Source organism: Pezoporus flaviventris, unplaced genomic scaffold, assembly GCF_033815535.1.
Source record: "Pezoporus flaviventris isolate CSIRO_AGI_PZ_B2104156 unplaced genomic scaffold, CSIRO_AGI_Pfla_v1 ptg000005l, whole genome shotgun sequence".
NCBI classification, from domain to species: domain Eukaryota; kingdom Metazoa; phylum Chordata; class Aves; order Psittaciformes; family Psittacidae; genus Pezoporus; species Pezoporus flaviventris.
This window is the reverse complement of record NW_026892553.1, coordinates 21,467,247-21,494,476: the sequence shown is the minus strand read 5'-3', so window position 1 is coordinate 21,494,476 and position 27,230 is coordinate 21,467,247. Positions and strand designations below refer to the sequence as shown.

Below are 27,230 nucleotides of genomic sequence, written 5' to 3'. Positions count from 1 at the left end.
AAGAACCAAAGAGAGAAGAAAGGTGGTTTCCAGGTTCCAACAGACAGCAGGAACAGCGAGCACTAAGCTAGAGCAGGCTGCTATAGAGACAGAGGTATGACTCCATGGCAGCATGCTGCATTAGCCAGGTCGAAGTTGAGAATACAGCATGTTACCCATCCAGACAAAGCAGTGTGGCTGTCAGGAAGGAGTGAAGAGAGGAGCTTTGGTGCCTGTCAGCAAAACTGTGCTGTGAAAAGTGCTGTGAGCACATTTGGTCTGCAGCTCCTCCTAGACTGCAGAGGTACCAACCTGAGCCTCAGTACCTGCTGTGCCTGGGAAGCTAGGTTTGTCAGGGCTCAGAACTACCCTGCAACGCAAGTCCCTCTTTGCTTTGTGCCTCTGTCCTGGTGGAACATGCCAGCAGTAGAACTCTGGAACATGCAAAGCCTTGCAAGCGCATGAATGCCAGCTCATGAAACAAACACGGAGGAAGGGTTTTCTTTCCCAAGCCAAACTATTTAGCCATTCACAAAAGCTGAAAAGGCATACATTAGTTCTACTGGGGAAAAGAGACCATGCGCAGAGGTGCTGCGGGGCTGTACTGGGTGGAGTGCTGAGGAGCAAAGGCAGGTTCTGAACACACACTTCTTTTGCAAAGTAAGCTCTCTGTATTCATCCAAGAATGTCTGCAGTACAGGGTTCATCTGGTATAAATAAAATACAAAATTTTACAATGTCTTAATCATTATTTTAACAAAAATACTAAAAACTGAGTAAAAACTGAAACTAAAGTGGGGAGGGAGACGATGAGCCACAAGGGATCTCCATAAACATCTGTAGAAATTGGATAGTAAAAACACTTTCTCTGTACAACAAAACCATCTTCTTGGCACCTCCCTGTGCGACAGGCAGCAGCAGCACTGGCCACAGGACAAAGGTTGCGCCAGCCCCAGCTTGAGGGTCAGGCTGGAGAGGCTGTGTGCAGTCCACAGTGACGTCTGCCTCCTGGATCAGGCTGAAGTGCCACGGATCAGTAGCGTCCAAATGGGTTGTTGTTCTGCTGTGTCTGTGTATCTGTTGAGGTCAAGACAGGCAGTCACAAGGTCTGGTTCAGGAAAGAGACCCCTCTCCCCATACCACCAGCACCAAATGACAAGCATTTCACAGGCATGAAGTATGACCTTTATGGCACTTTCTGCTCTGCTCATTTCTCTGAGCCTTGAGGCAGCACCACAGTCAAGACCCACATTCCTTGAGGAAGACACAGATAATGTGCCAGTCCTGATGCTGAAGCTCTTCCAGAAGCAATCTCCCTATCCCTTGTGGTGGAACTGGTGCACCATCACAAAACCCTGAGAGGTGGCAGCGAGCTGGGAGGGTGAGTCTGGGGATAAGTTCTTTCTGATTTGGAAAGAAAAACCAGCCTATAAGATTCCACAGCACCTGCAGGCATACAACTGCTCAGCCAGTATCAAACACCCATCCTGAGGCACACCCAGAAATCAAAGCCAGTGAAGGTTTCAGAGACAACCATCCTAGCCCTCTGTCAGTACCTCGGTACAAATAAAGTAACATGCTAAAGGACTTCCAGATAGCACAAAAAGGGCAGGAAACACGGTAAAGTTGTATTCAAGAACATCATGAACTTCCAGACTGCTGGGACTGATGTTTCGTGATGTACAGTGCTCACAGGATGCTCGAGTACTGTCCTGTTACAATGGAACTCTGTCAGTCTTTCCTGAAACCCCATCAGCACACTTGATCCTAAGTCAGGTTAAGTAAAAGGAGACCAGTGTAACCTGGTTAGCCTGCTTTCCTTCTCAACCCTGCTGGACAATAGCACATTCAGAGATACCCTGGAGTCTCCTAACAGAGTCTATCCTGGGGCCAAAGTATTCTTGTGCCCCTCTTACAGGCTGTTCTTGGTTTATGTCCTGCTTTCCACCCTATCCCAGACACTACAGATAGGAACTCCAGATGGAACTGATACAAACCCATTGAGGAAGCATGGAAGCTGCATGCTGACACATGGCCCATGTAAACCAGCTCTTTGCTGTACAGAGAGTATACAAATATATGGCTCTTCTGCTACGATACATTTGGATTCCTATATGAGGTCTTGCTGTACCTGAATGTCCTGGCTGGAATCCTCACACAGACTTGTGGTTTGTGAATCAGACCAGTGGGAAACCCAGCACTTAAAACTGCTGCTTTGGGAAGGGTGGTTTTTTTGGTCACAAGGACTACAAATTTTTCATTAGGGGACAAGTATAAGTGCAATTTCCAAGTCCCCATTCCACACATTATTACATTTAGCACAGCCTCACACTTAAAGCACTGCAAAACCCCTGGCAGTCCTTTTCTGGGCATTTTCATAGCATGTCTACCATTTTTATGGCAGAAAAGCCAGCGAGGTGACAGTAAAAGAGCAGGCCATTCGGAAGGGAACAGCACAGACACTGGGTTCTGGTTCTTGATTCCCCAGACAGTAGTTCAATGCAGATTATAGGAATACAGTGCCAGACTGAACACCATCTATGCCATTACCCTGTCTCTGCTGGCAGCCACAGAGGCCCACATAACACTGCAAACACAGCAAGCATGCGGTAAGACTTCCCAGAACACCCTCCCTGCCTCCAAGAAGTCTTGTCATGATCACAACATGAACACAGTATCCCTGGGTCATCCACCAAGTGAGTGCTCCCCAGGATTACAGCCTCCTTGTGCCACTTGGAGGTCATCAGCAGCAGAGGAAATACCTCTGGATGCCTTAAAGCTCCAGACTGTCTCCTTTCAGGTAAGCTCCGTGGTAGTCCCTACAAAGGCTCAGCTCCCTCATCCCTCTGCAGGCAGCAGCAGGAGCATGTGTAAGGCTGCTCACAAGTTGGCAAGTACTGCCTGCCCAGCTACTGTGTTCCCTTGGGCCAGGAGCTCTAAGTCCTGATGCCACCTCCCTGTCAGCATCATTTGTGGCCTGAGATGGACAGTCTGGCTTGGTCTTGCTTCTCTACACCAGGGTACCTACAACAGAAAACAGTGGAGAGGAGACAAGAGACAGGATCAAGAACACTAAGGCTTACTGGAAAGCTGCTGCTGGAGCTGTCGAACCAGAGCAGCTGTCTGCTGCTGCTGCTGTGTCTGCTGAAGGCCCTGGCGCTGGAACTGCAAAGAAAGAAGTGTCATTATAGCCACACCACCAGGCTTGGCATACACAGAGCCCTGGGAAGTGCAGGGGAGGGGGAAGGGGGGATGCAGGTGGAGCACTGCTGGCTTTGTACTGGACTATCATGTCCCTCTGCCTCTGAGCAAACACTCACAATGGGCTGCTGGGGGGGAAGAGCCTGCATCCCCAGCCCTGGGGGCTGGCCCTGCGCCTGTGGCTGAGGCACTGTGGAGACCTGGGGTTGCTGCTGCGGCTGGGGTGGCTGTGGTTGTTGCTGCTGCTGCTGCTGTTGCTGCTGCTGCTGTTGCTGCTGTTGCTGCTGCTGTTGCTGCTGTGAAGACGAAAAGGGACCATCAGGGAAGTGTCTGGGCAATACACACAGCAACAGGGCACAGGAAGGACTGAAGGAGGAAGGATGTTCCATGCAGTAACACAACCCTCTTACATCGGTTTCTCTACAGGTACCTAAATTACCCAAATTTCACGAGGACCCTGACCTGGGCTGGGAAATGGCAAGAAATACAGGGACAGTAACAGGAAAGTAAAGCTTTTCTGCAAGATTAGATACTGACAGACAGCAGGAAGAGAGCTACAAGTCTACTGGTCAGCTGGGGAATGACCAGCAGCAAACAAGAAACCAAAGAAGAAAACTAAGAGCTACCTCAGGAGGTCAGCTGGCTCCTCCCCTGCCTCCTGGGTAAGATCAGCAATAGTGGCTTCACTGAGTATTTGCCCTGACCTGCCCTCAAAATTTTTCCAGAGGCAGCAACAATGCTCCTATAACCTCCCTACACAATCCACTGCAGGTCACACGTACTCTACTGTTTTCCCTAACCTCTACCCTGACTCTCCAGTGTTATGACTGAAGATCGTTTCTTGTCCTCCAGCCAAGGCACAATAAGGGGGGGGGGGGGGGGGTTGGCTTTTTTTTGAAGACAAGAACTTTGGAGATTTTCCTCTCCTCTTGTCCCTCCCCTCCAGCTCAGTGCTCAGCTATTTCAGCCTTTCCACCTCAGTTACATTCCCCAACTCCTCGATTTATCTTGCTGCTACCCTTCTCTGCCCCTCACACCAGCCAGTGCTGCACTTCAGTATAAGGATGCAAATAAAACTGAATGCAGTGTTTCAACCTAGATGTTGACAGAACTAGTTATGGTGAGAAGAATATTCAGCATGTTGGACTTGGAGTCAGAATATACCTCCTATTCCTCAGCGTTTTAAATTTCTCCTAATTTTCAGACATTTCTCCCACCTGCCAAATGTAGTTTTGAACTCTAGGTCAACAGAGAATTTCTAGCAGATCTAGAAAACCACTAATGATATCACAGAAAACCACCATGGGGATGCTAGGTACAGTCTCAACCACTGGCTCTAAAGGTTAAGGTTCAAATCTTGAACAGACTCAGAAAACAGACAAAAATACAATCAAGAGAAGGGACAGTATTTTATGAAGAGGTTAGAAAAACCTGGACCTATGGAAGCTGCAAGTGCTGCTTAGGAATACGTTGGGTAAACAGCAGAGAGAAAAAGGAGCCAGTAAACAGTAGGACAGAGCAGACAATAATAGCTGGATACAAGAAGCAGTCACAAATGCATTGAGGCTTGGATCAAGGATTAAAAGGCAAAAGGGAATGAGTTTGTAGAAGAGCCTCTGAATTTTCATCTTAAACCAGCTTGGCCACTTAGGTTCTTGAAATGGATGCTATGACTTGGGTTCAAAAGAAAGTACATGGCTGGCTAAATGAGCCAGGATACCTCTCCTGACTTCACATCCTACCTTCTTGCAACAGATGACTACCAACCCATGCAAGACAAACCAAAAGGCCATCTGTCCTTTCTACAAGCTACTGCACCATGACAGTCAACCCAAGCACCAGGAGTCTGCTCTGCATCTGGTATACCTCTGATAACACAGCAGGAGACCCAGTAACAGGGGAGATTTTGTGCACTCCACATGTTTTTTAAGCATCCAAGCGATGTCAGATAAAAGCTGAAGGTTTACATGAAGTTCCTGAGCTAGGAAGTGTGAGCAATTTGTCTGGGACATGTTTTTTTCCTAACTATGACTGATGGAGAATGCTTAAAGAAACCAAGTGAATAGTCAGTGGTGCTACTCATCAAAAGCACTAAAAGCTGCTGACCACCCTATGGTCAGTCTCTTGCTCAGTGCAAGGCAGCAATTCTCAAATACTGTGCTCTCTGCAGGAACCACTGTCTCACCCAGGTCCCTCTCAGAACACAAAGCCTTAGCACTCTGTGCCATGTAAAGTCTCCCCATATTCTACAGGTTTGCTAAACCTTGCAACTCACCAACTAACCAAACTGTTCCTGTGTTTCTGTCAGTTCATTACATTTCTGTAACTCCAAGAAATGTATTCATAGTTGTACATCATATAAGCATGTAATGTTTGTAAGACCATAATGCAAATCCATGGAATACTCATGTCTGTTGACACATGCCTCTGAACTTCTTCAAATCTAAAGCTGGGTCTAAAAAGCTCACTTTAGACCAGTTTTTCACCATCCACTGTTAGATGTGCAGTACAAGGACTGATTCACACCAGATTTCCTGCCACTGAATACTGCAACCAGTGTTTAATCTTGTGAAAACGCAGCTGTAGCCCTAAAAATGATCTTGTAAGGAACAACTCTATGTCTTGTGTGGGCAGGGGGATTTTCACTTTGTTTCTAGCTCTTGCAACATTAACAGCTAGCTTTCTGTGCAATCTTACTGGCTCAGCTGGAGGAGGAAGAGGTGGCGGCAGGCCACAGGGGACTAAGCAGACCTTTACTGCTACTAACTTCCCTTTGGCTCATGCTGGGTGATTGGCAAAAGGCAGTGCAGCATGTGTCTCCATCCCAAATGGCCAGTTCTAAGGAAGGAAGAACCAACTAGCAAATTGTTACAGACAGGCCTGAACAGAGCTGACATCGTTCCTGACTCAGAGGGGCAGAGCAGAGTGTCGCTGATACAGAGGTAAGCAGCTCTGAGCAAGCCTCCTCCAGGTCCAGCAGCCTTTCTGTTGTCAGCAACCACTCACCCTCAGCATCTGCTGCTGCTGTTGCTGCTGCTGTCTCAGGTACTGCTGCTGCTGCTGGTCAGGCAGGATCTGGCTGGGTCGAATTCCTGAGGGGACTCCTTGGGGACCCAAATGGTTCATCCCACTCATCATGGGGGCCTGCTGTATTGACTGGTGAGGAAACCTGCAAGAGAAAAGGACAAGCTCATGGAGTAAAACACTGATGGGTGGACAGCTTCTTTAATCCAAACCCACCTTCTGCCATCAATAAGACAGCCCAAACAGCCCCTTTTGCAACCCATGCTGCCTCTCTGCAGAAAGGTGAGGGACTCCAGGGCCTCTCAAGGGTTTCAACCAACCTGTTTTTTTAGAAGCCCTAAGTAACAGCCCTTGGCCCCCTTTTCTGCAGGTTTCCATGCTGGATTTATGCCTGCTCAGGAGCATTGTAAATCCCATATCCAGCCCTTTGATGGTGATCTGCTGGTTATTAAAACCAAAACTATAACTTTCTCAGGTAATCTTTCTCATACTTCCCAATACCACTTTCTCTGGCTGCTAACACTGTCTCCTGCCTGCAACTAGCATCTCCAAATTTCACCCTCTCTATTTCTTTCCAGGACTGAAAGCTAGAGAAAGATGTCCCCCTGAGGGCACAAAGGACTCAGATGCTGTGAACTAAGCATAGAGAACAGGCTCTTCATGAATTGCTGTTAGGGCTGTCTGAGGAAATACAGCTTACTAACATCCATTAGGGTGGGAGGTACCTCTGTGTATTGCCCAAGGTGTGCCCATAGCCAGGAGCTTGCTGGTGTACGTAGCCACTTGGTCTCTGCTGCATCTGTCTAACAGGATCCACCAGGGCAGGATTAGAGCTGGGGTGGGAATTCTGGTAGGGCTGGCCAGAGTAGGTAGGAGGTACCATTGTGCCTGACTGAGAGGGATGCTGCTGAAGGCCTATGTGGGAGACGTAAGATGTGTAACCCTGAAATGAAACAAAAAAGCCTTTTTCAGTCATGGGGTCAAAGGTACAAAAGAGATCTGGGACAAGAGGACATCAGCCTCTTGCAAATACTATCACAAGGCTGCCCATCTCTGGGATTCAGATTCACGATGCTCAATAAATGAGAATTTAGCAGCAGAAATGAAGATGCTGCCCTGTGCTGGAGTCAGATGCCAGTCTTACCTGTGGTCACTGCCACTTACCTGGGAGGGCTGCAGTGCTCCATAGGATGGGGTTGGAGCCATCTGGCGCACAGGCTGCTGTCCCATTATGCCTTGGCCCTGCTGGAAGGCCACAGAGAAACACTTTTTTCAACATCTCCAAAGGGCAGGACATTGCTGCTGTCTTTTGGGCAGCTCCCACCAAACCAGACAAGTAGTTTCATTGCTAAACGTATGCGGCTGCTGCACAGCATGCAGATGCCAGTGACTTCTGCCTCATCCCAGCCTGGGACAAACAGGCCACTAACATCCCTATCCCTCCATAGCCAGGATGTGGTGTGCCCCTTTCACTGCCACAGATGCCCCCATGCACCACAGTTACAGCCTCCACCGTGTTAGTGACATGGGCCCACAAAGCAGGTGACACACACAGTGCTGCACCAGAAGAAAAGACAGAGGAGACACCAACTTTTCAGACAGAAACAGATAGGGTTTGAGAGCTCTGGCTAGAAGGGACAGCTACCCCAGCAAACCAAACAGCTTGGGCTTGCTGTACTGTGGGGTCTAGCAACAGTAAGAGCACAGCACTGACTTACCAACTTTGCTTGAAGCTGCTGTCTCAGTATCTGTCCCTGGGACACTGGAGGCTGCTGTCTGTACACTGCTGGCTTGTAAGAAGGGTCAATGCCCATCATGCTCCCCATCCCTGGAGGCAGTACACCACTATAGGGAGGACGACTCTGAACTAGTTTCCCCAGTGGCATGCGTACAGGTCTGTAGGATGTATCTAGGCGAGGGCCACCTGCAAGAGGAAGAGAAAAAGGCTGTCAAGTTCCATGCTATTGCTGATCCAGAATGACTGCTCATCACTAGACACATGACAGGAAAAGTGGGAGGGAGATGTAGGGGAAAGTGGAGGGACCTGCATAGGACCATCTCACAGAAATGGTTCTTACAAGAGGCTCCCAAAGAAATGCAATACACTCCTGTCTCCTGTGCACCTACCTGCTGGAAGAGGCTGATTCTGGGCATAGAGACCCACTGGTGATTGCCCATATGCCAGCCTTGACATAGTGCTTCCTGACTGGTGATGCAAGAGATCTGTAGGCATACCAACTCCATATGAAACCCCTCGGCTAGGGCCCAAAACAAAATCCTGCAAAGACAATGAAGGAGTAAAAGATCAATGTCCACTGGGAATTCACAGACGGATGAAGAGTATGAAATGGTTGCAAAGTCCACAGGAGGAAGCCCAGGACGCTATCTGAACTGGGCAGCCTTCTTCCCTCCCACCAGGTATTAAGGAAATGTCTCCTCTGCTGCAGGCTAGAGAGTGGGACAGAGCTCCAGCACTCCCAGCTGAGAGGAAACACACCCCATCTTCACCATTACACCACACTCAGACTTCTCAGGAAGAGAGCTCTGTGGGAGTGCTCTGTGACCAGGAGATGGGGAGGCCCATAGCTGTTGGGCAGTCAATTACCTCAGTTTTGCTGGCAGATTGGTTGCGTTTCTTGGTTTTGCTCTGTTTCTTCTTGCGTTCTTCAGTAGAGGTGGCAGGATTGGAGCTTGTTTTATCAGCCTTGGCTGGTTCCGCTGCTTTCTTCTCCGGCTCTAAAGCCACAGGTGTAGGAGGCTCTTCCTCTTCAGGGGGCAGTGGCAACGGCTCCAGGTAGTAACTGCGGGGCTTGGGTTTCAAGTGTGTGTGGTACAGAAGAAGCCTCTGCTGCTCCTCAAACCTAGACACCTTGCGATCCACCCGGACTGTCCCAAACCACCCCCAGGAGAGGGGGGCCGAGTGCTTTAAGCCCTCAAACAGATCCCAAGGGGAAATCTTCTGCTTTGTAGAGACTTGCAAACCCTTTAAAGCAAAAGAGACAAGAACCTCCAAGTCCCTGTTGTTTCTCCTATGAGGGTACAGGAAACTCAATGCTTTCTTCAGGCTCTACTCCATGTGTCTGAGTAAACAACCTGAGCCCTTATTAATGGTCCCTGCTCTTCCACATGCAGTCATTTCTAAAGACTTTCATCAACAACTGCAAGTCTTCTTCATCCCATCTCTGCCAGTCTTCTGCACACTGGTACTGCCCAGTAACTTACATGACAGATTACAGGTTTCTCTTTATGCTTTATATAGCCGTAAGTATAAAACCAAAGTTTAAATAGCTTCTCAAGGCCATAGCAGCATTTACCACTGAGCTTTAACACCCAGCTTTGCCCTTTTTGGGCATGGTCATGTGCCAACTTGTCTGTGTACAGATAGCCACTTCAAGCTCAACAGGCAACAAGGCGCTACATACAGAGGCCTCTCAAGCTTTGTAGACTCAAGGCATCAGAGGACAAGGTGACACCTGCACTCGAGAGCTATGATGCAGACAAAAAGGCTTCACTAACCTCCTTCTTGAAGATGGAGTCAAATCCAGCTATTTTATTGCCTTTAGTATCAATGAGGGATCCCTGAGGTTCACAGGTGATGACATCTCGGGTCTGCTTGGGAAGTGGCAGTAGCTGTCGCACCTTCTCCAGGCTGTCAGATTGCCGGTCCCCCAGCTCTTTCTGCACAAGTGGAATAGAGAAGACTTGAATAATTGCTTAGGAAAAGTCATCCAAAGCCCATCTGTGCCACTTGTTTGGTGTCAACTTCCAACCCTGCAGTACCTCGCACCTTTTCACCCTTCAGCCCTACAGAGCCATTGGGGTCACCCTCACTGCTTCATCTAAACAGCAGCAACAGGACAAGTACCATTTGTGAGACCCAGGTAAATCTGCATAGCTTGTCAAGCACTACACATCACACACTGCTTCCCATACAGGGTTGGTGTCCCTCACCCTGAGTTTCTTGACAAGATTCATGTATGCCCGCTTGTTCTCCTCCATGCTGCCCTGAGAAATGCTAGACATATCAGCAGCCAGGGTGCCGTTGATGAGGACACTCAGCATGTCCAACACAGTGGTGAAGAGTTCACTGTTGGTGAGAGCAGAAAGGTCAGAGCCACCAAGAAGCAGATATAAAGCTTCTATCATCATAGTAACACCAAACATTACTAGATTGCCAAGAGTCAGAAGTGCCAAGCACTCTTCAGACTAACCTGCCACACTAATCCTCCTTTTGCTTATTCACCACAGGGTGTTCACCTTTGCGTCAAGTGCAGTATCACAGATTAAGACTGGTCTCCTGTCTATCCATTCAGCTTCTCCAAAAAACAGCTCTCCCCTGCTTACCTCTGTGCAACTGGAAATCCAAATTTGCCTGCTATTACTCTGAAATCTCTTTTGGCTGTCACAGTGCTTCTGAAAAATAATCTACAGAGACAGCTAGCTCACATAAGAAAAGGGGCCATGCTAACAACTGCCTCGCTTGAGAAGTGCATGGATCAGAAGTCAGACAGAAAGTTACTTGTTTGACTGCATGTCCACAGTGCCACTGCTGATGATGTCCAAGAGAAGCACAGCCCATTCAGTTGTCTGCTGTGTACTGCGTTGAACTGTGTCAAACATTCCTCCCACCTGGCAGAGAAAAGTAATTTAGTCACAAGGAGACCATGAAGAAATACTACAATTTAGAAGTGCGAAAGGATCTTAAACCAGAGCAACTCCTGTACTACAACAACTCCTCCTGAGAGCTGAACCAGACTGAAGTCAGCAGGACAAACCTCAGATGCAAGTAGTAGTGCTATGGAATGCAAAAGCATTGAAATGGGAAGGCACATCAAAACAGAGGCCAAGGCTGTGGATTTCATCCTGGCAAAATACAGCAAAAGAGTTTTTCCATGCACCCAATCGCACTCAGAGCTCAAGACCCAGAAGCAGCACAAATGCCTCTCCTGCTTCCTTGCCTCAGAACATATATAGCCCCCTCCAGCGTGTGCCTGCTCCAGAGAAATGACAGAAGCAGGCAACTCTTCATCCCATATGGTTTGGTGCAACTGCTCACCAAATTCAGCCGCAGCTTGAGGGCCTCGTGCATCAGCTGCTTGGCTTTGCAGTCATCTTGGTACTGATCTTCCCGCCAATTCGTTACTATCTATGAAATGTACAAGAGAGGACAGGGCTCACAAACTGCATGCTCGAGCTTATAAAGAGCTGTTTGTGCTGCCCACTGTTCAGTGACAGAGGTGGTCAGCTCAAGCACCCCATACCAACCAGGCTAAGATCTTTGCAGCGTTGAGCATGTAATCAGACAGACAACATCCCTGAGGATGTGCCCAATAGCCTTGCTGGAGGAGCAAGCCCTTAAGGGATGCAAGGGGAGAACCAAGACACCTACCTGCTGAACCTGGCTGTATAGAGAGGTGAGGAGGCCTTCACGCTGCTCATCTTGTCCTTTCAAGCATGTTAGCACCAGTGACAGAAATGGCTGCTGGCTTAGGAGGGACATGCTGCAGAGAGAACAGAGCTGCAGCTATGCTGCCAGGCTGGGGGATCAGCACAGCAAGCATTGTCTGCCCCTTCCCCAGGACTCACCTCTTCTGCTTCTGGCGGTCCCGCTCTTTGCGGGATGATGACCCCAGATGTTGTCCTTTCTCCAGTTCTTCTCCAGCAGCTTTCAGCACGTGGCCCTGCACTGATGTTGGAAGCTTGGCAATCAGGGGGGCCACCAGCCACACACCTGATCTCTCCAGGGAGCTGTGACAACATAGGAGAGAAAACCAGTTTGCCATCCAACATACGATTCAGACTTCTCTATATACAAGGCAACTGCATACTGGGACTACACCTACCTGAGGATGGGTTTGGATTTGTTACTGGCAGGCGTAGCACTTGCTGAGCTACTGATATTGTTTACTCCATTGCCAGCACAGCTAGCAGAGCTGGTCTCTGCTGATTGCTGGAACACCTCAATGGTGGCTTTGGCTATATTTTCTAACAAGGAGTTCATCTCCTGGAGATAGGAAAGAAGAGATAGCAAAGTCCTGCTCTGAGAGCACCCACTGACAGAGCTTGCACAATTCAACTCAACTCAGTATAAAGCCAGTTTGCCAACTTCCCCATGTCTGCTGCTTTTCAGGTCTCAGACTCATTGCATCCTTCTCATGCTTTGCTTTTACAGGCCTGACACACTCTTAGTTTAGTTTCTCCCTATTCCCACTTCTGCCAGGCCACCTCCCCAGCACCTCGTAAGTAGCCACTTCAACACTGGCAACACACATCCCTCTATGGTCCCTCTGAGCAGGAACTCACATTGTTTGTTGTCTGCTTGATCATGAGCTGCAGCTCCAGTGAGGACTGCCTCATGGTCCACTGGTCCAGATTCTGCAACACACACGTGCATACTTCATGAGTCCTTACCTCACATCAAGCTACCTCAACCCACACCTTCAGCTCCTGTAATAATGAATGTCAGACCCCTCAGACGGCTGCATTTTGGACAACCCCACTCTAATGCTACATCAGGCAGTTACTAGGACACTCAGATACTGCCAGGAGCCTGTACCTGCAAGATGCGTTTAATCCTCTGGCGCTGAGGATTTTCTCCTTCCTCATTGTCCAGCAGACGGTGTGGGTAACAAATCAGCTGCATCAGCCTCTGGGCCTGTGTGCTGCTCAGGACAGGATCCTGCAAGTCATTGCTGTCTTCACAGAGGGACTTCAGACATCGCTCACCTACCCACTCCTGCAAGACGAAGACGGAGTCAGCACAGACAAACTGATGTCTGACTCCAAACTGGCGCCTCTGCTTTCAATTTCAGAGAGATGCAGGGAACATAAACTCATAAAAACCTTATTAGTGTGCAGTTATGCCTGATAATCATTTCTCTTCATTAACTGTACTATCCTTATTCAGCAGGCATCAGGCACAGCACAGCAATCACAACAGAGGAAACATCGACTTTGACAAGTCAGCAGTAGTGAAACACAGTAGCTGCTCTTTCTTTTGGTAAAATATTGGTGTGATTTAACAGTACAGATTCCCTGCCATGCCCAGGCTCCATCGACACTGCTGCTTGAGCTCAAAAGATCAGAGCTGACTGCTTTTAATTATTTGGTCTATTTCCTGCACAACAAAGCCCTGGAGCTGTCCTATGTTAAGAAATTCAGGGCTGCAGCTAACACTATACTAGGACGTATCTTACAGAAAACTACACCCCTTAATTCACAAATTGTGATGGAAAAAATACTCCATCCTTAGTAAAAAAACAGTGACTTTACTTCTCAAAGCCTGGATGGGGAAACAACAGACTGGACCCAAGTTGCTTACAGTCACAAATCATGAGAAGGTAGACAGAAAACTGTCAGCCTCTCAAATCCAGTTGGTACTCCCTAAATGTACAATAAAGGCAGCAGTTTCCAAACCAAACACGGGGTAGGTGTTTCTTCACACAATTTACAGTTAACTGCAGCACTTGTTACTGCAGGATTTTTTCACATTAAAAATCAATTAAGCAAATTCATGAAATTTCAATCTACACAGGACTGCTACACAAGCACTTCTGCAGCTGCAGAGCAAGCCTGATCAGAGAATTCTTCCACTGAGAAGTGACAACTACAGGAGAAAGGATGAGGACCCAGTTCATGAAGCACAGGTGCTGGTGCTAAGCCTAGAAAGCTGGGAACAGCCCCCCTCGCCAGCAGCCAGCATGCTAAGCACTAAGTAGAGCACAAAGACTGAAAAGGCTAAATCTCTGGTTTCAGATCTTTGTGAATCCACAGCCCAGAACTTCAGCTTCATCCCAGATGAAGTCTCCACTTTGCAGTACACATGACCTATTGCATATCCAATGCCTACTGCATTTCTTCCTTTAGTGTTGCTACACCATAACCCCTTGAAACTTCTCTTCCTTGCCTACGTAATATGCATATCCTTGGGAAGACCTTTTATGTCACTTGTTCAGCTTCCTGCAAGGATTCAGACTTCATCTCTAATCCACTTTATTGGTATAATCAACTACCATCTTCAACACTGAGGGATCTCTAGACTCTCTCTGCAGTATTTCTTCACAAAACAGGCACCTCTGTAGGCTTTATAGTACCGAAAAGGCCGCTCATCCGTCTCTTCCCAGGAGAGCACTATGAACACAGTCTCTGAGCACTATGGACAACCCCACCATTCCAATTGCCAGATTTGAGTTAGCACCTTTGACTCAAGCCTCCCTCTTGGTTCCCGTGGTGGTTTATCACAGCTCTATGAAACTAACCTTTTCAAAAGGCCAGTCACAATTATGCTTCTTCATTTAAACAGGGCTAAGGGCAGAGCAGCAACTGAGTCATAATCATTTGCACCTAAGAAACCTTTTCTGCACCCCCTCATGATGCTCCTTTTCTGCACCCCCTCATGATGAAGTCTATTACAAAATATACACCTGAATATGTGATGCAGCATTTTCTGAGCTTCAGAAATCACAAGCCACGGTTTAAGTCACGCTAGACATTCCAGAATTGATAGTGTGAGTCCTGCAGCATCCACTGGTCACACTGGAGGTGGTAATATTAAATGCATCATTTTACCAGCCCTTTCCAGCTGTAGGAACCCTGCAGCTCTGGCATGATTTGGTGGTACTTGCTGCTGCATATTGTAATGCTCACTTCTACATAACTAGTCTCGCCAACAGTTGGTATGAATAGTGATACCTGATACTGCTCTTCCCTCGTGTACAAACACACTCTCTTTCTACCTACTATGAGTCCTTCCTGCATAGACTGGGACCAGCAAGTATCTATCACTGCCAACGCTGAAAGCCGCTTTTCAGTAACACCAAGTATGTTGAATTTATGCTCATAAATAGGTGGCTCCAAATCTTCTTTGGTGGGCTGGGACACCGCTATATAGCTAGCCAATTAATGAACAACACTGTCACAAAGCACAAGGACAACACAGCACTAATGTGTTGTGTTTAGACATTAGTAATAAAGAATATAGGTTTTAAATTGTAACTCTGCATCTTTCCTGTTGACAAAATAAATTTACAACCAAGGACAACCTGCAACACCCATTTTCATACAGCCGCTCCATTCTGCAACCAAGTACCTTATTAGCCAGGTTTCAGTTCCTCAAATGTCAGTTTTCCACAGAGGAACAGAAACACTGATACTGTCAGATTAGGCTAAGCAAAAGATTTTTGTTGTTGTTCCTTTAATTAACTAAACAGGGCACTGCAAAGTCCAGGGATACATTAACAGTCTAGCTGCAAGCAACACTTCAGCTGCATTCTGAAAGGCACCATTTATGATTTCAACAAACTGTCTTATCTTCTTTGACTCCAGCAGACATCTCAGCAAACCACTCCCAGCATTCCCCTTGTACATGAGCCCTGTGCTGTTGCCAAAGCAAAGGGGATGTGCAGTCCTTGCATACTGCAACACCCAATTCTGGACAACTGCTTGTCCCTCTGTTTTTTGCTAATAGTGAGCAATCCTTTGCACCATCACGTGGCAGAAGCTTCTCCACATAAGTACATCCCATATGATTGGATTTGGCAGGTATCTCACTGCAGAAGGGGAAAGGACAAATCTAGAGAGGGGACAGACTCACCTGTTGACATATACTCCTTAGTACATACTTGGCATAAATATCCAAGCTAGCTGTTTCTACAGTTACTACCCGACCACCGGACTTCCTGGCACCCAGTTCATCATCCATGAGATCATCAACACCTCCAAGGTGGGAAAAGCCAGAGCCTTTCAGTTCTGCATCTCCTGCAAGAAAAGCACAAGTGTCACTTAACCACCAATGCTAAACCCAGACTGACCCACAAGGTATCTTGAGCTTTTAAAAACTGTCTCTGCAGCTAACTGATATGAAGCACATTTACAGCTCAACCAAAGGGCTTCAGACAAGCCACATATCCACCAAAACAGATCTCCTCTGGCCTATACAGCCAAATGCATGAAATACAGTGCCTTTCTCCCACCCCCTAAAAAACCTTCTGAGAGGTTCAGGCTAACACAGGTACACACCCAGAACAAAGACAGCCTTCAGCACTGCAAAGACCGCTCCATCCACAATCCGGTTCTGGGAAGCTGCCAGTAAGTGACGGTCACAGGAAGAGCGAATTCCCACTGTGGGTTTGTCTGCAAAGAGGACAATGAGGAAGGGCAATACCCAGCAAGAGAGTAATCCAGAGCTGCCTGAATTATATGCTAGCCAGTACCTCAGAATCCAGCTCAGAGGCAAGTCCTTTTCCAAACTTTAGCATGGGGTCCATTGAACTAAGTTTCATGAAGTATAGTGCCAACCACGAAACTAAACCATGATAGCCAAATGGGGAGCAGTGCCTGTGGCACAAATTCAAGTTCAAACACTACCCTAACTGGATTACAGGCTGGGTTTTGAGATCTGAGCTATCAGGATACTGACGAGGAGCCAAAACCAGAGCTTCCTGGACTGTTTCCAGACAAAAAGGGAGCGCTGTAAAATGGCAGCTTCTGGCACCAAGTTAAGAAGCTATACAAAGCTCAAGACAAAAAAGAAGTGATCACTACTCTAATGGTTTAGTGACAGCAAGGCCACCTCTACTGGCTGGTTTCCTGCCTCCAAGACCTCCTCTTCCCCAACATGCCTGGATACCATGGAATGACATAAATGGAAGGATATTCTTCTTTGTTCTCTGCAGAAAGTAGTTTATCAGGCTTTGCCTGCTTAATTGAAAGCAAGCAGGTTATGATCTCTAATCATAGGACCAGTATTTCTTTTCTTGGGGTGCAAGAGCCTCAGTACTTTCACAATAAAGAAAGGTTCTACTTCCATTCACTTACTGCCATCCTGCTGGCATGGGTTCAGCTGTGGAGTCTTAAACAGATGGAGTAAGATCCGGCAGGTCAGGCGTGCTCCTGGTTCTGAGTCCTGTTCACTGCAGGCTATGTAAAGAGAACAGTCCACTGAGATTTCTTAAGCACTGGAACACTGACTCTCAATCCAAAAGCTATTCACAGTGCACTGCCCTGAAGCAGACAGTTGTATTTACAAATATGGAGCATGTGCAGCAATTAACATGCAAGTGAGCAAATCAATCAGTATTATCCCAAATGACATGCACTGCATTCTGCTTGCTCCATCTTCCCAACTTCACCCTGTCAGAGTCTGAGTATTGCAAACCCCTGGGCAAAGCTAGGAAGGCAGAGTAAAGGCAGAGTAACTCAGGTGCTGTAGGCCCAGCTGGTCAGCTGGCTGCTCTACCCAAAATGCTAAACTGAACCACATCAGCAGTGGGAGGATTACTACTGGAGTTCACAGCCGAGTACGCTGGTCAGAGAGTGTGGCTGATCACACCTCTCTGTGCTTATTTCAGCTTGCACAAAAAACTCCAGAGAACAAGACACTGAAAAACGTCAGCACAACCAGTTTTTGATAGAAACCAAAAGGCCAGAAACTCTCTAAAGCAAAAAGCTCAATTCTTAAGTACCATCCTACAAAAGAAATATTGGAGTCATGTTTCACAACTATGGAGATCACAACGTACCCTTCAAGCACAGGCCAGAACTGAGACTAAAGACCAGTTTTCTGCAGGGATGCACTTACCAGCATTGAGGAGTGAGGGGATAGCAGCACAACGAATCAGGTCCTCCAGCAGTAAGCACTGCCGGGCAATGAGAATGGCAACAAAGGTGGCCAAGGAATCATGGAAAGATAAGTCACTGACCTGGAAGAGAGGATACCAGCGAGTGATCACAACAACTTCTGCCTCATTCCCTCTGTCAGCAATTCCTCAGCTTGCCTAGGAGCTGGGGGGCAGAAGGACCCATAACCCCAGGTCAGTGTCCATGAGCAGCCCAGGCTGCAAAAGGTGTAACACCAAAAGGTAGCCCTGGTTTTCAAAGCCTTTCCCCTGTCCTCAGAAGACAAAGCCTCCATCCCTTGTTCATTTCTGCCTTCTCCCACGGGATCCCTCCACTCCTGCTTCAATTCCTTTTCCCCTTTTGAATGTTTGCACTTGCATCAACATTGCAGAGGAGATCATTGAAGCCACAGGTCCCATTATTGGAGGAACAGCACAAAGCTTTGAGCACACCCAGCCACTCAGCGCTTAGAGACTTGCAGTAGCCAGTTAGCTCAGCACACAGGATAGCAATGTCGTTCACCCTGGTAAACAAACAATGAAAAACAGAGGGTCAACTTTGCTGCTCATGCATGCCATCAGGTCAGTGATTCTCTAAGGGACCCCAGCCTTTGCTCCTTCTTCCTCACACCTCAAGATAGCCAAGGAATGGCTACTGGCTTTCTTATCCTCACCTACAGATTTTACTATCTCAATAGAACCGTGCAAGTTCTGCCTCTCACCTGTCTGGGTCGTGATGTCCCACACACACGTGCATAAGTGCATTACAGACAAAACTGTAGCGGTTGGCTGGGTTTTCATTGAGGCTCTTGCCCAGGTTGGTGTATGTAAAGTTATGAGCAGATGGATTTTCAATAGTGTCAATCATGAACTCTGGTTCCCATAGCATGTTGGAGTCAGATGGCTCAACATTGCAGTAGATTGTGTTCTTCACCTTGGAGCAGAAGTCACTAAACAGGACAGGAAAGATGAGGAATACAAAAACATAAGCTTCTATTGAACTCTGGTAAGTAAAGCAACCCTGTGAAAGACAAGTCCTCCCTGGGCAAGAACATGGGAAACTCAAGATCACTATGTACCAACAAAGCCGCAGCCAGAAGAGTGAAGCGGGTCTTTTGTTGCAGAAGCACCTGGAAGTTACCTGTGGACTGGATGAACGTAGCATAGGACTGGCTATTACAGTTCAGACTGGGGAAACACCTAGCTCAGCCCCTGGTGTCAGAGCAGCTGATGCCCAAAGAGTTTAAGAGCAAGGCAGGCACACGGCAATACTGCTCCAGCTTCCTTCACCACCCTGCTGCAATCTAGGGCTCACAGATGCTCAGAATTAAAGATAATGCCCTCCTCAACAGATCTTCGTGAAAATTTGCCCACCAACTTTTAGAATCCCATAAATTTTTTACATTCACGACATGGAATGAGTTCCATGATAACTATGAGAACTATGAAGTTTATTCTTTTGTTCTGAACCTACCATTTGTTATTTTCCCTTCATTGCTTTTTGTGCTTATATTATAAAAAAGGAACATCCAGTTTATTTTCCATATCAACAGGAATTTACGAACTTCTATCATTCCCCTTGATCTCCTCTTATGTGGGGAGGAGATTCAGTTCCTCATAAGTAAGTCCTTCCAAACTTCTGGTCATATATCCATCCTCCTTTGGGCCTAACTTCATTTCAAGCTTTTTGGAGTCTATTGCCCCAAACCACAAGTCATGGTGTACCATGACTCAGTGATCTAATGATGCTCTCTGATCTGATCTCTGTTGCTTTCCAAACAGTACCCAATATTAAATTTGCATTTTTGACCGTTACTGAACACTCTGATACTCTCAATTCTGTATCTGTTAAAGCTCAGACAGTAGCATATATCCATACCTACAGAGTTTAGAAGGGGTCAAGGACAATCCTATGTGCAATTATTTTACGCTTAACTTCATCTGCCAGTTTATCACCTTGTCACCATCACTGTGCCCTACTACAACAACCTGCAGCCACCCTCTCTTGCTACATGCTGAATAACAGTTACATGAAAAGTTTTGATGTAGCCAATCATACAACTTCCAATAAGGAGAACAGCATAAGCACTAGCAAAGTCCTCAGGACTCCTCAGGAAGGGATCACCCTCAAACTATTAACTTCTTCCCATTCCTTTGCTTCATCTCTAACCTACTGGCTGCCTGCTAGAGGATATTCCTTTTCATCTGTGGCCACTTACTCTAAAGTCTTGCTGAACAACTTTTAGGAATTCAGTCAGACTAAGATGAGGTTTCTCCTTTCTGTACGCGTGATGAACTCTTTCAAAGAACTCCAATGCATCTGCAGCCACAGCACACACTCACTTACTGCTCGGTCATCAGTTTGGTAGGAACTGACCTCTCTACTTCTATGCTTTAGGAGTGGGGTAAGAAAAGACCTGTGGAGGTACAGAGGACTACTGAAGGCAATGTACTAAAACAAATTTGACAATACTACCTGTGAAACAGCTGATACTTCAGCTCCCCATTGAGAGGATCTCAAGGATAACCCCATCAAACAAGAGTACAAGCAAAGCTTAAGCCAAGGTTCTACACTGGTCAGCACCCACTGCATCCCACCTGGCTCATACTCACCTAAAGAGCTCCCCAAATTTACTTTTGAGGTGACTGCAGGAGGTATACAGGTCATAGAGATAGGCCAAGATACAGCGCTCTGCTGAGGAGCCATCTGAGCGGTTCATGCCATGTTTCACCACCCCGCACAGACTGCATAGAAACAAAAATAACTGCTGCAGGGACACAAGCAGAAAATCTGAAGGAGTAACCTCATTACACAGATATCTTCCTGACCTCACAGCAGCACTCAATGGGCAACATATCCTGCTCCCCACAAATTCCATGAGCTGAACTTCCAGACACAAAGATGCTGCCATTTAGGAAGGATACAGATATATCCCTGCCCCTTACAAGCCACCAGAAGATACACTGCTTCCTTCCACACAGTGAGGGGAAGATTCCCTTACCCTTCAAAGACTTGAGCCATCTGGTCCTGGTTCAATATAAGGCAGGAGTGGTAGTGTCGCAGCACAGCCACGATGCACAGGCACAAGCTGGTAGTGTAGCTGCCAACAAGGTCGGAGGATTTCAACAGCAGTTCTGCCTCCACCACGCTCAGTTCATTCAGCAACTGCACTCAATGACAGAAAAACCCTTCAACAGCCACAGGGGTAAGGTATGGTCAGAAATGGAGCAAGCACACCACACCAGCCTATAGGACCTGCCAGGAAAGGGACTGGCAGGCACTCTGTGTCTAGAGATGTACCCCTGAAACAGTTGGCATGCCATACTTGAGCAATGTCTCACTCAGACAGTACCAAGGGCTGTCAGTGCGAGGGTATCAGGGAGCGACTGGGATATGGCCACAGATAGTAGCCGGAAGATTGTTTGGTACTTCTACGCTGAGTAAGTCTCTATCAAGATCCCTTTTTAAGGCTAACAGCCTTAATTCCATCAGCAACCATAGCAAGGCTTCGAGACACCTGGCACAGGCTGCAGAAACAGCAACAGGATTTTAGCAGGATCCAGAAGGCAGCCTGCGCTGCCATGTGCCAAGGATCCTGCCAGGGCAGCGAGGTGGGAGAGCTGCTGGAGGCAGACAGCTGCCTTCTCACTCAGCACAGGGCCTTGCTGCAGCCAGGCACAGAGATGCAATGCAAGTCCTTTGGAGACAACCCTGAAACCTCTGGAAGAATAATCCTCAGAAAACAACATGTAAGACTACCTGCCACAACCTATGCTTAACAGCTGTAGCCCAGGAGCACTGCAAGGACATGACACAGGTCAGAGGGTCACCAACAGTTCCAGAAGTCAATCTATTGCTGCACAGATCTGCTGTCTTTCAGGCTGATGAGCCCTGACCCAGAAAGCATTTAAGGACACTGGCTTACCTGGATGGCAAAGTCGATGAGACCACTGATATTGAGTGAATACTCCATCAAGTCAAATATGAACTGCACATGCTGTACCAGAGGCAGGTGGTATGACATTCCCAAGGCAAAGCTGGTTATCTGTTCCAAGACATTGCGAGATACCTGCAAGTGCAAGAAAACACAGTCTCCCCATGAAGAAGTCACTCAGCAGGCCCATCTCCCTTTCCCTCCAGGGAGCTGCTCTAAGTAACGTGAAGGAACACAGTCAGAGCCCAAGAAGGACAGCAGTCCTGTAAATTTCATACCTGAGATGTGACTTGGTGCTGATCAAAGTGAGAAAGGTGCTGGAACTTTGCAAAGATATCTTCAGCTGTTGGGAATGCTTCTGGTTTGCTCTTTTTCCTCTTCTGGCCTTCCTCTCCACCTACCAAAGTTGGGAGGACCAGAAAACAGTATTAGGTGACCCTTCTCATCAGAGGAGGACTAGACATCAGCCATTAGCACCTGTCAGTCCCTTAGCAGGATCAGCCCCTGCCATGCAGCATAGCCAAAAAGCCCGAGTCCCACACCTTAGGCTGATAAGGACTATCCTGAATTCAAAATAATAAACTGCTGAGGAAGGAACTCCTAACCTGAGAATGACAGGAAGGTTAATATCTAATTTATCCCAAGTGGCAGGTGATGGTACTCTTTGCAGGCAAAAATACTTTCTCTCCATTTAGACATTCACTAATTCCCTGAGGACAGATGTTCTGTATTGGAGAAGTTCAGCCTCCAAAGTTCTCTGTTAAGAGCACCCCATCTCTTTGAAAGAATCATCTTTCTATCACATTTCAAGTTACCTTTCAAGAACCAGACCAAAAGACAAAAGAAAAAATTGTAGCCAGATTCTCAGCCAATGAAAGTCAGAGGCTTTCTATGGGTCCTGACACAGCTATCCAAATTTCCCATCCAGTGTATTTAGCATGTGCCCCAAGCATAATGGCATGCTACATTTAACTTTGCTGAATATGCATAGGCAAAGTCCTCTTTACTTCTTGTGCAAGCATCTAAATGGAAGACTAAAGAAAATCTGAAAAGGAGGAACCTTTGGCTAGGGTCTCACTCTGAACAGACATGACTTACTGCTCTGCTGAAGAAAAGTGGCTTAATAAACAGATATTGTCAGCAGGAAACCAATCATCTCACTTGCTGGTTAGTATGTCTGGGAACAGAGCACCATTCCAGACTCTCAGTGACTGACTGAGTTTACCAGGCACTGTAGATTATATAAAATCCTTTCACTGCAACCCAAAGGAGACAACTCAACTGGAAAGATGCTTCCACTTCAGAGGCTCAGACTCTACTAACCTGTCTCTGCAGTGCTCTTTCTATTTAAGACTTTTAGAATGTCTTTGGTTATTTTCTTGATCGTATGCCGAGCATCATCCCGTTGCTTTCCAACTCCAAAAAGAACTACCAGCCGTTGGTTACACTCGTGACTGCATGATTCCTCCTAGAGAACCAGAAAAGGCAACTGCATTAGCAACTACAAGCCTGAATGCTTTCACCTTGGTTTACATCTTCATCTCTCAAAGGATGAAGAAAGCTTCATCTTGGAAGTTGTTCTGGGTATAAGCAAGGAGACATCTTAAGTAGCACACCTCCTGCAGCAGTGCAGGAAAGCATAACTGCTCCTTACCCACCCACAGCAGTACTGCAGGGAAACCTAGCAGTCTCGTGAACAGAGCACAAGGCAGCAACAGGGGAGGGATTATGAGCAGGTCTCGTACCTGAGGAATAGGAAAGTGTGTTGCATACTGGATGTGCCGAGGCTGGTCATACAGGGATGCTAACATTCCTTCCACAGACTTATCCTTCAGCAGAGGCTTTGCTTCCTTTTCAGGATCTGGTTTCTCAGGGGAAGGGCTGGCTTTAGATTCACAATGCATTGGAGGAGAAAACATCTAGGGAGACGTAACAACAAGAAAAGGTAGTTAGGGAACATAGTCATGCAACAGTGAAGACTGCTGAAGGAAGGTACACCTAACTCAGGTCTAAAAAGGAGCAGGAAGAGAGAGAGTTGGAGAAATATCCAGTTCTTAGGGCAATGACCAAGGCAATGTGCTAAGACACTATTCCCATTTCTGCTTCTGCTCCATGTTGCATACCAAGTTAAAAACAATGGGGTATAAGTAACTATGACTTCGTATTTTGGGAACCACCTCTATAGAACAAGCAAGGACCCCGGGAAAACCACAGAAAAGCCACAGCTCTGTACATCACACCTGCCTAACATATCTTGGAAGGCCAGAAATGGCTAGAGGAATGAAGGTACTTGGGGATTTTTCAAACACCACAAGTTATTTTTATTGTTAAATGCTTCAAAACATTCTGCAACCATGATCTTCATCAGGGACTGCAGAGACAGGACAACGGGTGATGGGTTCAGACTTAGAAAGGGGAAGTTCAGGTTGGAGGTAAGGAAGAAGTTCTTCCCTGTGAGGGTGGTGAGGCACTGGAACAGGGTGTTCCAGGTTGGACAGAGCCTTGGGCACACTGGTACAACCCTGACACCTCCAGCACACCGGAACAACCCCGTCACTTCTCTGGCTCTACAACAGAGAGGAAACGCACAAAAGCGAGGCACCTGCTGGCCTTGACTACCACATACTGACCTACTTACTGAATAGCAGGCAGAAAATGCAGAAACATACCGAAAAGTCTGTTTTCTCCATGTCATCAAAAAGCATGCTGGAGTTGTGGTCAATGTCAATGGGCTCAGAAAGACCTGTGTCCTGGGAAGAAACAGAGCAGCTTTAGAACCTGGTGATGTACCAGGAAACAGGAGAATATTTATTTAACACAGCACTTTAAAGGAACAACACTTATTTAATAGTTGGCGTATTGCTGTCACTTGGACAGTGACAGCAATATGCCAACACACTCATGGGGCTTCAACCCAAGTTGAAGCTTAACACACTGCAAACATCATGGACAGGCCTCACACAGCACCTGCTCTGCTCTGAGCAGTGCAAGATTTTCCTGTCTACCCCTTTACATTCTGCAGGCCCTTTCCAGCCACTTAGGACATAGCTTTCTACTTTTGAAACTGAAATGCTAAAGGAATAGGTTGGGGAAAGGAGAAGCATGAGTCACTTGTACATCCTCCAATAGATAACAGCAAAGAGGCTGCAAAGCTAGTAAAACCAGGCAAGCACAACACAGGGTCATGTTGAGGAGGGCCATGATGCTTGTGCTTTCACCTCTAGCTTGATGCCACTGTTTCCTTCTGTCTCCTTCCTGTCATGCTCCTCAGCAGGGTCATCAAAGGGTGAGGGCGGGCGAGGCCCATGAGAATCCATAGCAAGGTCACCCCGGGAGATGAGTGTGCACATGTAGATGTTGTGAGAGAAAACATCGTGTCGGATTAACTCACAGAACAGCAGCACCAGGTTAAAGAACTCCACCTTCTCATTTTCCTTCCCAGGATCAGCTGAAAAGGACAGCACAGACAGTCAGGGCTATCAGAAGTCTTCTGCAATGCTAAGCAACAGCAGCCACCTAACCTAGGACTAGAGAAAGCATTTCCAGAGATCTCAACATAGCGACTGATAGACAGTTGTGAGATTACAGCAGGGACTAAAAGCAGAAAGTTCAGTTTCAACAGATAGCAGTTAAGTAAGTCAGAAGCTCTCCAGTTAATCCCTCAGGCCAGATGCATAGGACTTCAGCCTGGAAGTGCCATTTCTGGGTGTACAAACCAGCATCATTAAGAGTTGGTAGTATCCTGTCCCCCTTAATCTGTTTCAGTACTTCCACTGAGAGTACTTCCACTCCATTCCAGAGCTTTGCCACTTACTAGTTAGAAACCTCACTCTAGTTCTCAGCCTGAATTAATTCCAAGTTAAGCTGCACTCATTTATTCTCAGCCAATGCTCTGTTAACAGAAGGGCTTCTGCGTTATCTTTCTGTCACCTGGCCCTCCAGGATGCTTTCCCTCCCTCTCCAAGGTATGCTCTGGATCATGAGAAAGCCAGAAAGAGATTAAAGTACATTCAAGACCTACACACAAGAGAAGAGCACACAAAGTCTGCAGGAGAGGGAAAACTAGAAGTTTTATTACATACTTAACATAGGAGCTTGAGTGTCAAGGAATTGCATAAGGACATCCTGAAAGACAGGAGCGCTGGCTGCTGAGAGAGAGCCTGAGGAGATGGAGCCCTTCTCATCCACAACTTCAGAGTCCCCACATCTCTGTGGAAACAGAAAAAAAGTACTGCAAGCTGTCCCAGAGGAGAAAGTCACTATCCACAAACCCCCAAAAGAAGTTTCAAGAGACTTCTCCTATCTTGCACTTACAGGAAAGTCACCACAAAGGCTTCTGTGAGCCACTTCAGTCTCCAAGTATGCCAATACTTCTGCACTGCAATCACCTGTCTTCAAATGCAATCAAGAAATGGGATACACACCATCCCACTGGCTCATTTATGATCTACTTTGAGTTAGATGGAGCAAATGCCATAATTAACAGCACCAGCATTAAGAGGTGCTGAACAGCCTTTCTTTTTGGTGCAAGGTAGATAATAATAGTTGTGTAACTTCTCCTCTTCTCATCACTGCTACCTTTCCAGGTATAAGGGCATACCTCAGCTTCTATCTCTGCTTGACGCTTCTCCAGGAGTTTGGCCACAACCATAGCCCTGTGGCGCCCAGAGCGCTTATAGCTGACAGCCCACTCGCACAGCAAGGCCACCACTGCATCGTCATCAGGGGAGATCTGTTGAGATACAAGCACTGCAGTGAGAACCTGAGCCAAGCAGAAGAGGTGAGCAGTCCTAAGGCCTCAGGCTGGATATAATAGTGAGTCTACTCCTAGTAGAGCACAGCCAGAAGACCGCTACATTCCTGGAGGACAGGTGTCAAGCTAAAGCTTTGACATCTCTGCCTTGACTCCACTTTGCAGCATGAGGTGATCCACAGCCCTTGACAAATCTCAGGATGGCACTGCTTCAGAAAATCATCTCTTTGGGCAGGACATCTATGGAGTGTTAATCTCAGCACAAAGTGAAAAACAGCTTCGAGCAGTATAGGGAGCATGTAAACTATCATACCTGAGCTCAATGCCAGGAACCAATACAGTATTGCTAGCACTATGGTCCTACATGTAAGTGCTAGGCTAAAAGAAACTTGAACTGTGAACTCTGACTGCCAGGAAGCAGCTGCCAGCCCAAAATCTGATCAGGCTAGCATTTACTTCTCTCAGACACATAATATGTCCTTATCATTAATGTGCTATGTGGACTCACGTCCTCCATCAGGAGACCTCCTCTAACGGCTGCGTAGATTCTCTCAAGCTTACACATATTTATTAGTGCAGACTTTCTAGAGCATGGACTCCCTTTTCTCACTTTAGTACCTCCCTAACTTAAGGCTGTGCAAAATCTTTTTCAATGGAGACTGCATCTCCTAGCCAAATGCCACCGCCTGGTCAGCTCTGCAGATACAGGACAGTAACCACGGA

The 27,230-nt window shown here is 47.1% G+C and overlaps 1 protein-coding gene across 1 annotated transcript in view; it reads right to left on the bottom strand.

The window, feature by feature from the left end:
* Positions 1-627: 627 nt before the first annotated feature.
* MED12 (mediator complex subunit 12) overlaps positions 628-27,230 on the bottom strand; it is a 36,391-nt gene continuing 9,788 nt past the window's right edge. The window contains exons 11-44 of the mRNA XM_061446320.1: positions 26,355-26,486; positions 25,837-25,963; positions 24,973-25,202; positions 24,424-24,504; positions 23,500-23,673; positions 23,078-23,222; positions 22,033-22,151; positions 21,746-21,889; positions 20,822-20,985; positions 20,433-20,564; positions 18,542-18,769; positions 18,199-18,343; positions 17,783-17,903; positions 17,020-17,121; positions 16,222-16,335; positions 15,797-15,960; positions 12,761-12,940; positions 12,508-12,579; positions 12,048-12,208; positions 11,791-11,952; positions 11,594-11,705; positions 11,261-11,350; positions 10,724-10,833; positions 10,156-10,291; positions 9,721-9,882; positions 8,810-9,187; positions 8,332-8,482; positions 7,923-8,128; positions 7,369-7,449; positions 6,930-7,147; positions 6,187-6,349; positions 3,300-3,476; positions 3,063-3,144; positions 628-1,056 (exon numbers count right to left, since the gene is read on the bottom strand). Of these exons, the coding sequence (XP_061302304.1) occupies positions 1,013-1,056; positions 3,063-3,144; positions 3,300-3,476; positions 6,187-6,349; positions 6,930-7,147; positions 7,369-7,449; positions 7,923-8,128; positions 8,332-8,482; positions 8,810-9,187; positions 9,721-9,882; positions 10,156-10,291; positions 10,724-10,833; positions 11,261-11,350; positions 11,594-11,705; positions 11,791-11,952; positions 12,048-12,208; positions 12,508-12,579; positions 12,761-12,940; positions 15,797-15,960; positions 16,222-16,335; positions 17,020-17,121; positions 17,783-17,903; positions 18,199-18,343; positions 18,542-18,769; positions 20,433-20,564; positions 20,822-20,985; positions 21,746-21,889; positions 22,033-22,151; positions 23,078-23,222; positions 23,500-23,673; positions 24,424-24,504; positions 24,973-25,202; positions 25,837-25,963; positions 26,355-26,486 (5,007 nt within the window). The 3' untranslated portion in view covers positions 628-1,012. The remainder of the gene's footprint in view (positions 1,057-3,062; positions 3,145-3,299; positions 3,477-6,186; positions 6,350-6,929; positions 7,148-7,368; positions 7,450-7,922; positions 8,129-8,331; positions 8,483-8,809; positions 9,188-9,720; positions 9,883-10,155; positions 10,292-10,723; positions 10,834-11,260; positions 11,351-11,593; positions 11,706-11,790; positions 11,953-12,047; positions 12,209-12,507; positions 12,580-12,760; positions 12,941-15,796; positions 15,961-16,221; positions 16,336-17,019; positions 17,122-17,782; positions 17,904-18,198; positions 18,344-18,541; positions 18,770-20,432; positions 20,565-20,821; positions 20,986-21,745; positions 21,890-22,032; positions 22,152-23,077; positions 23,223-23,499; positions 23,674-24,423; positions 24,505-24,972; positions 25,203-25,836; positions 25,964-26,354; positions 26,487-27,230) is intronic.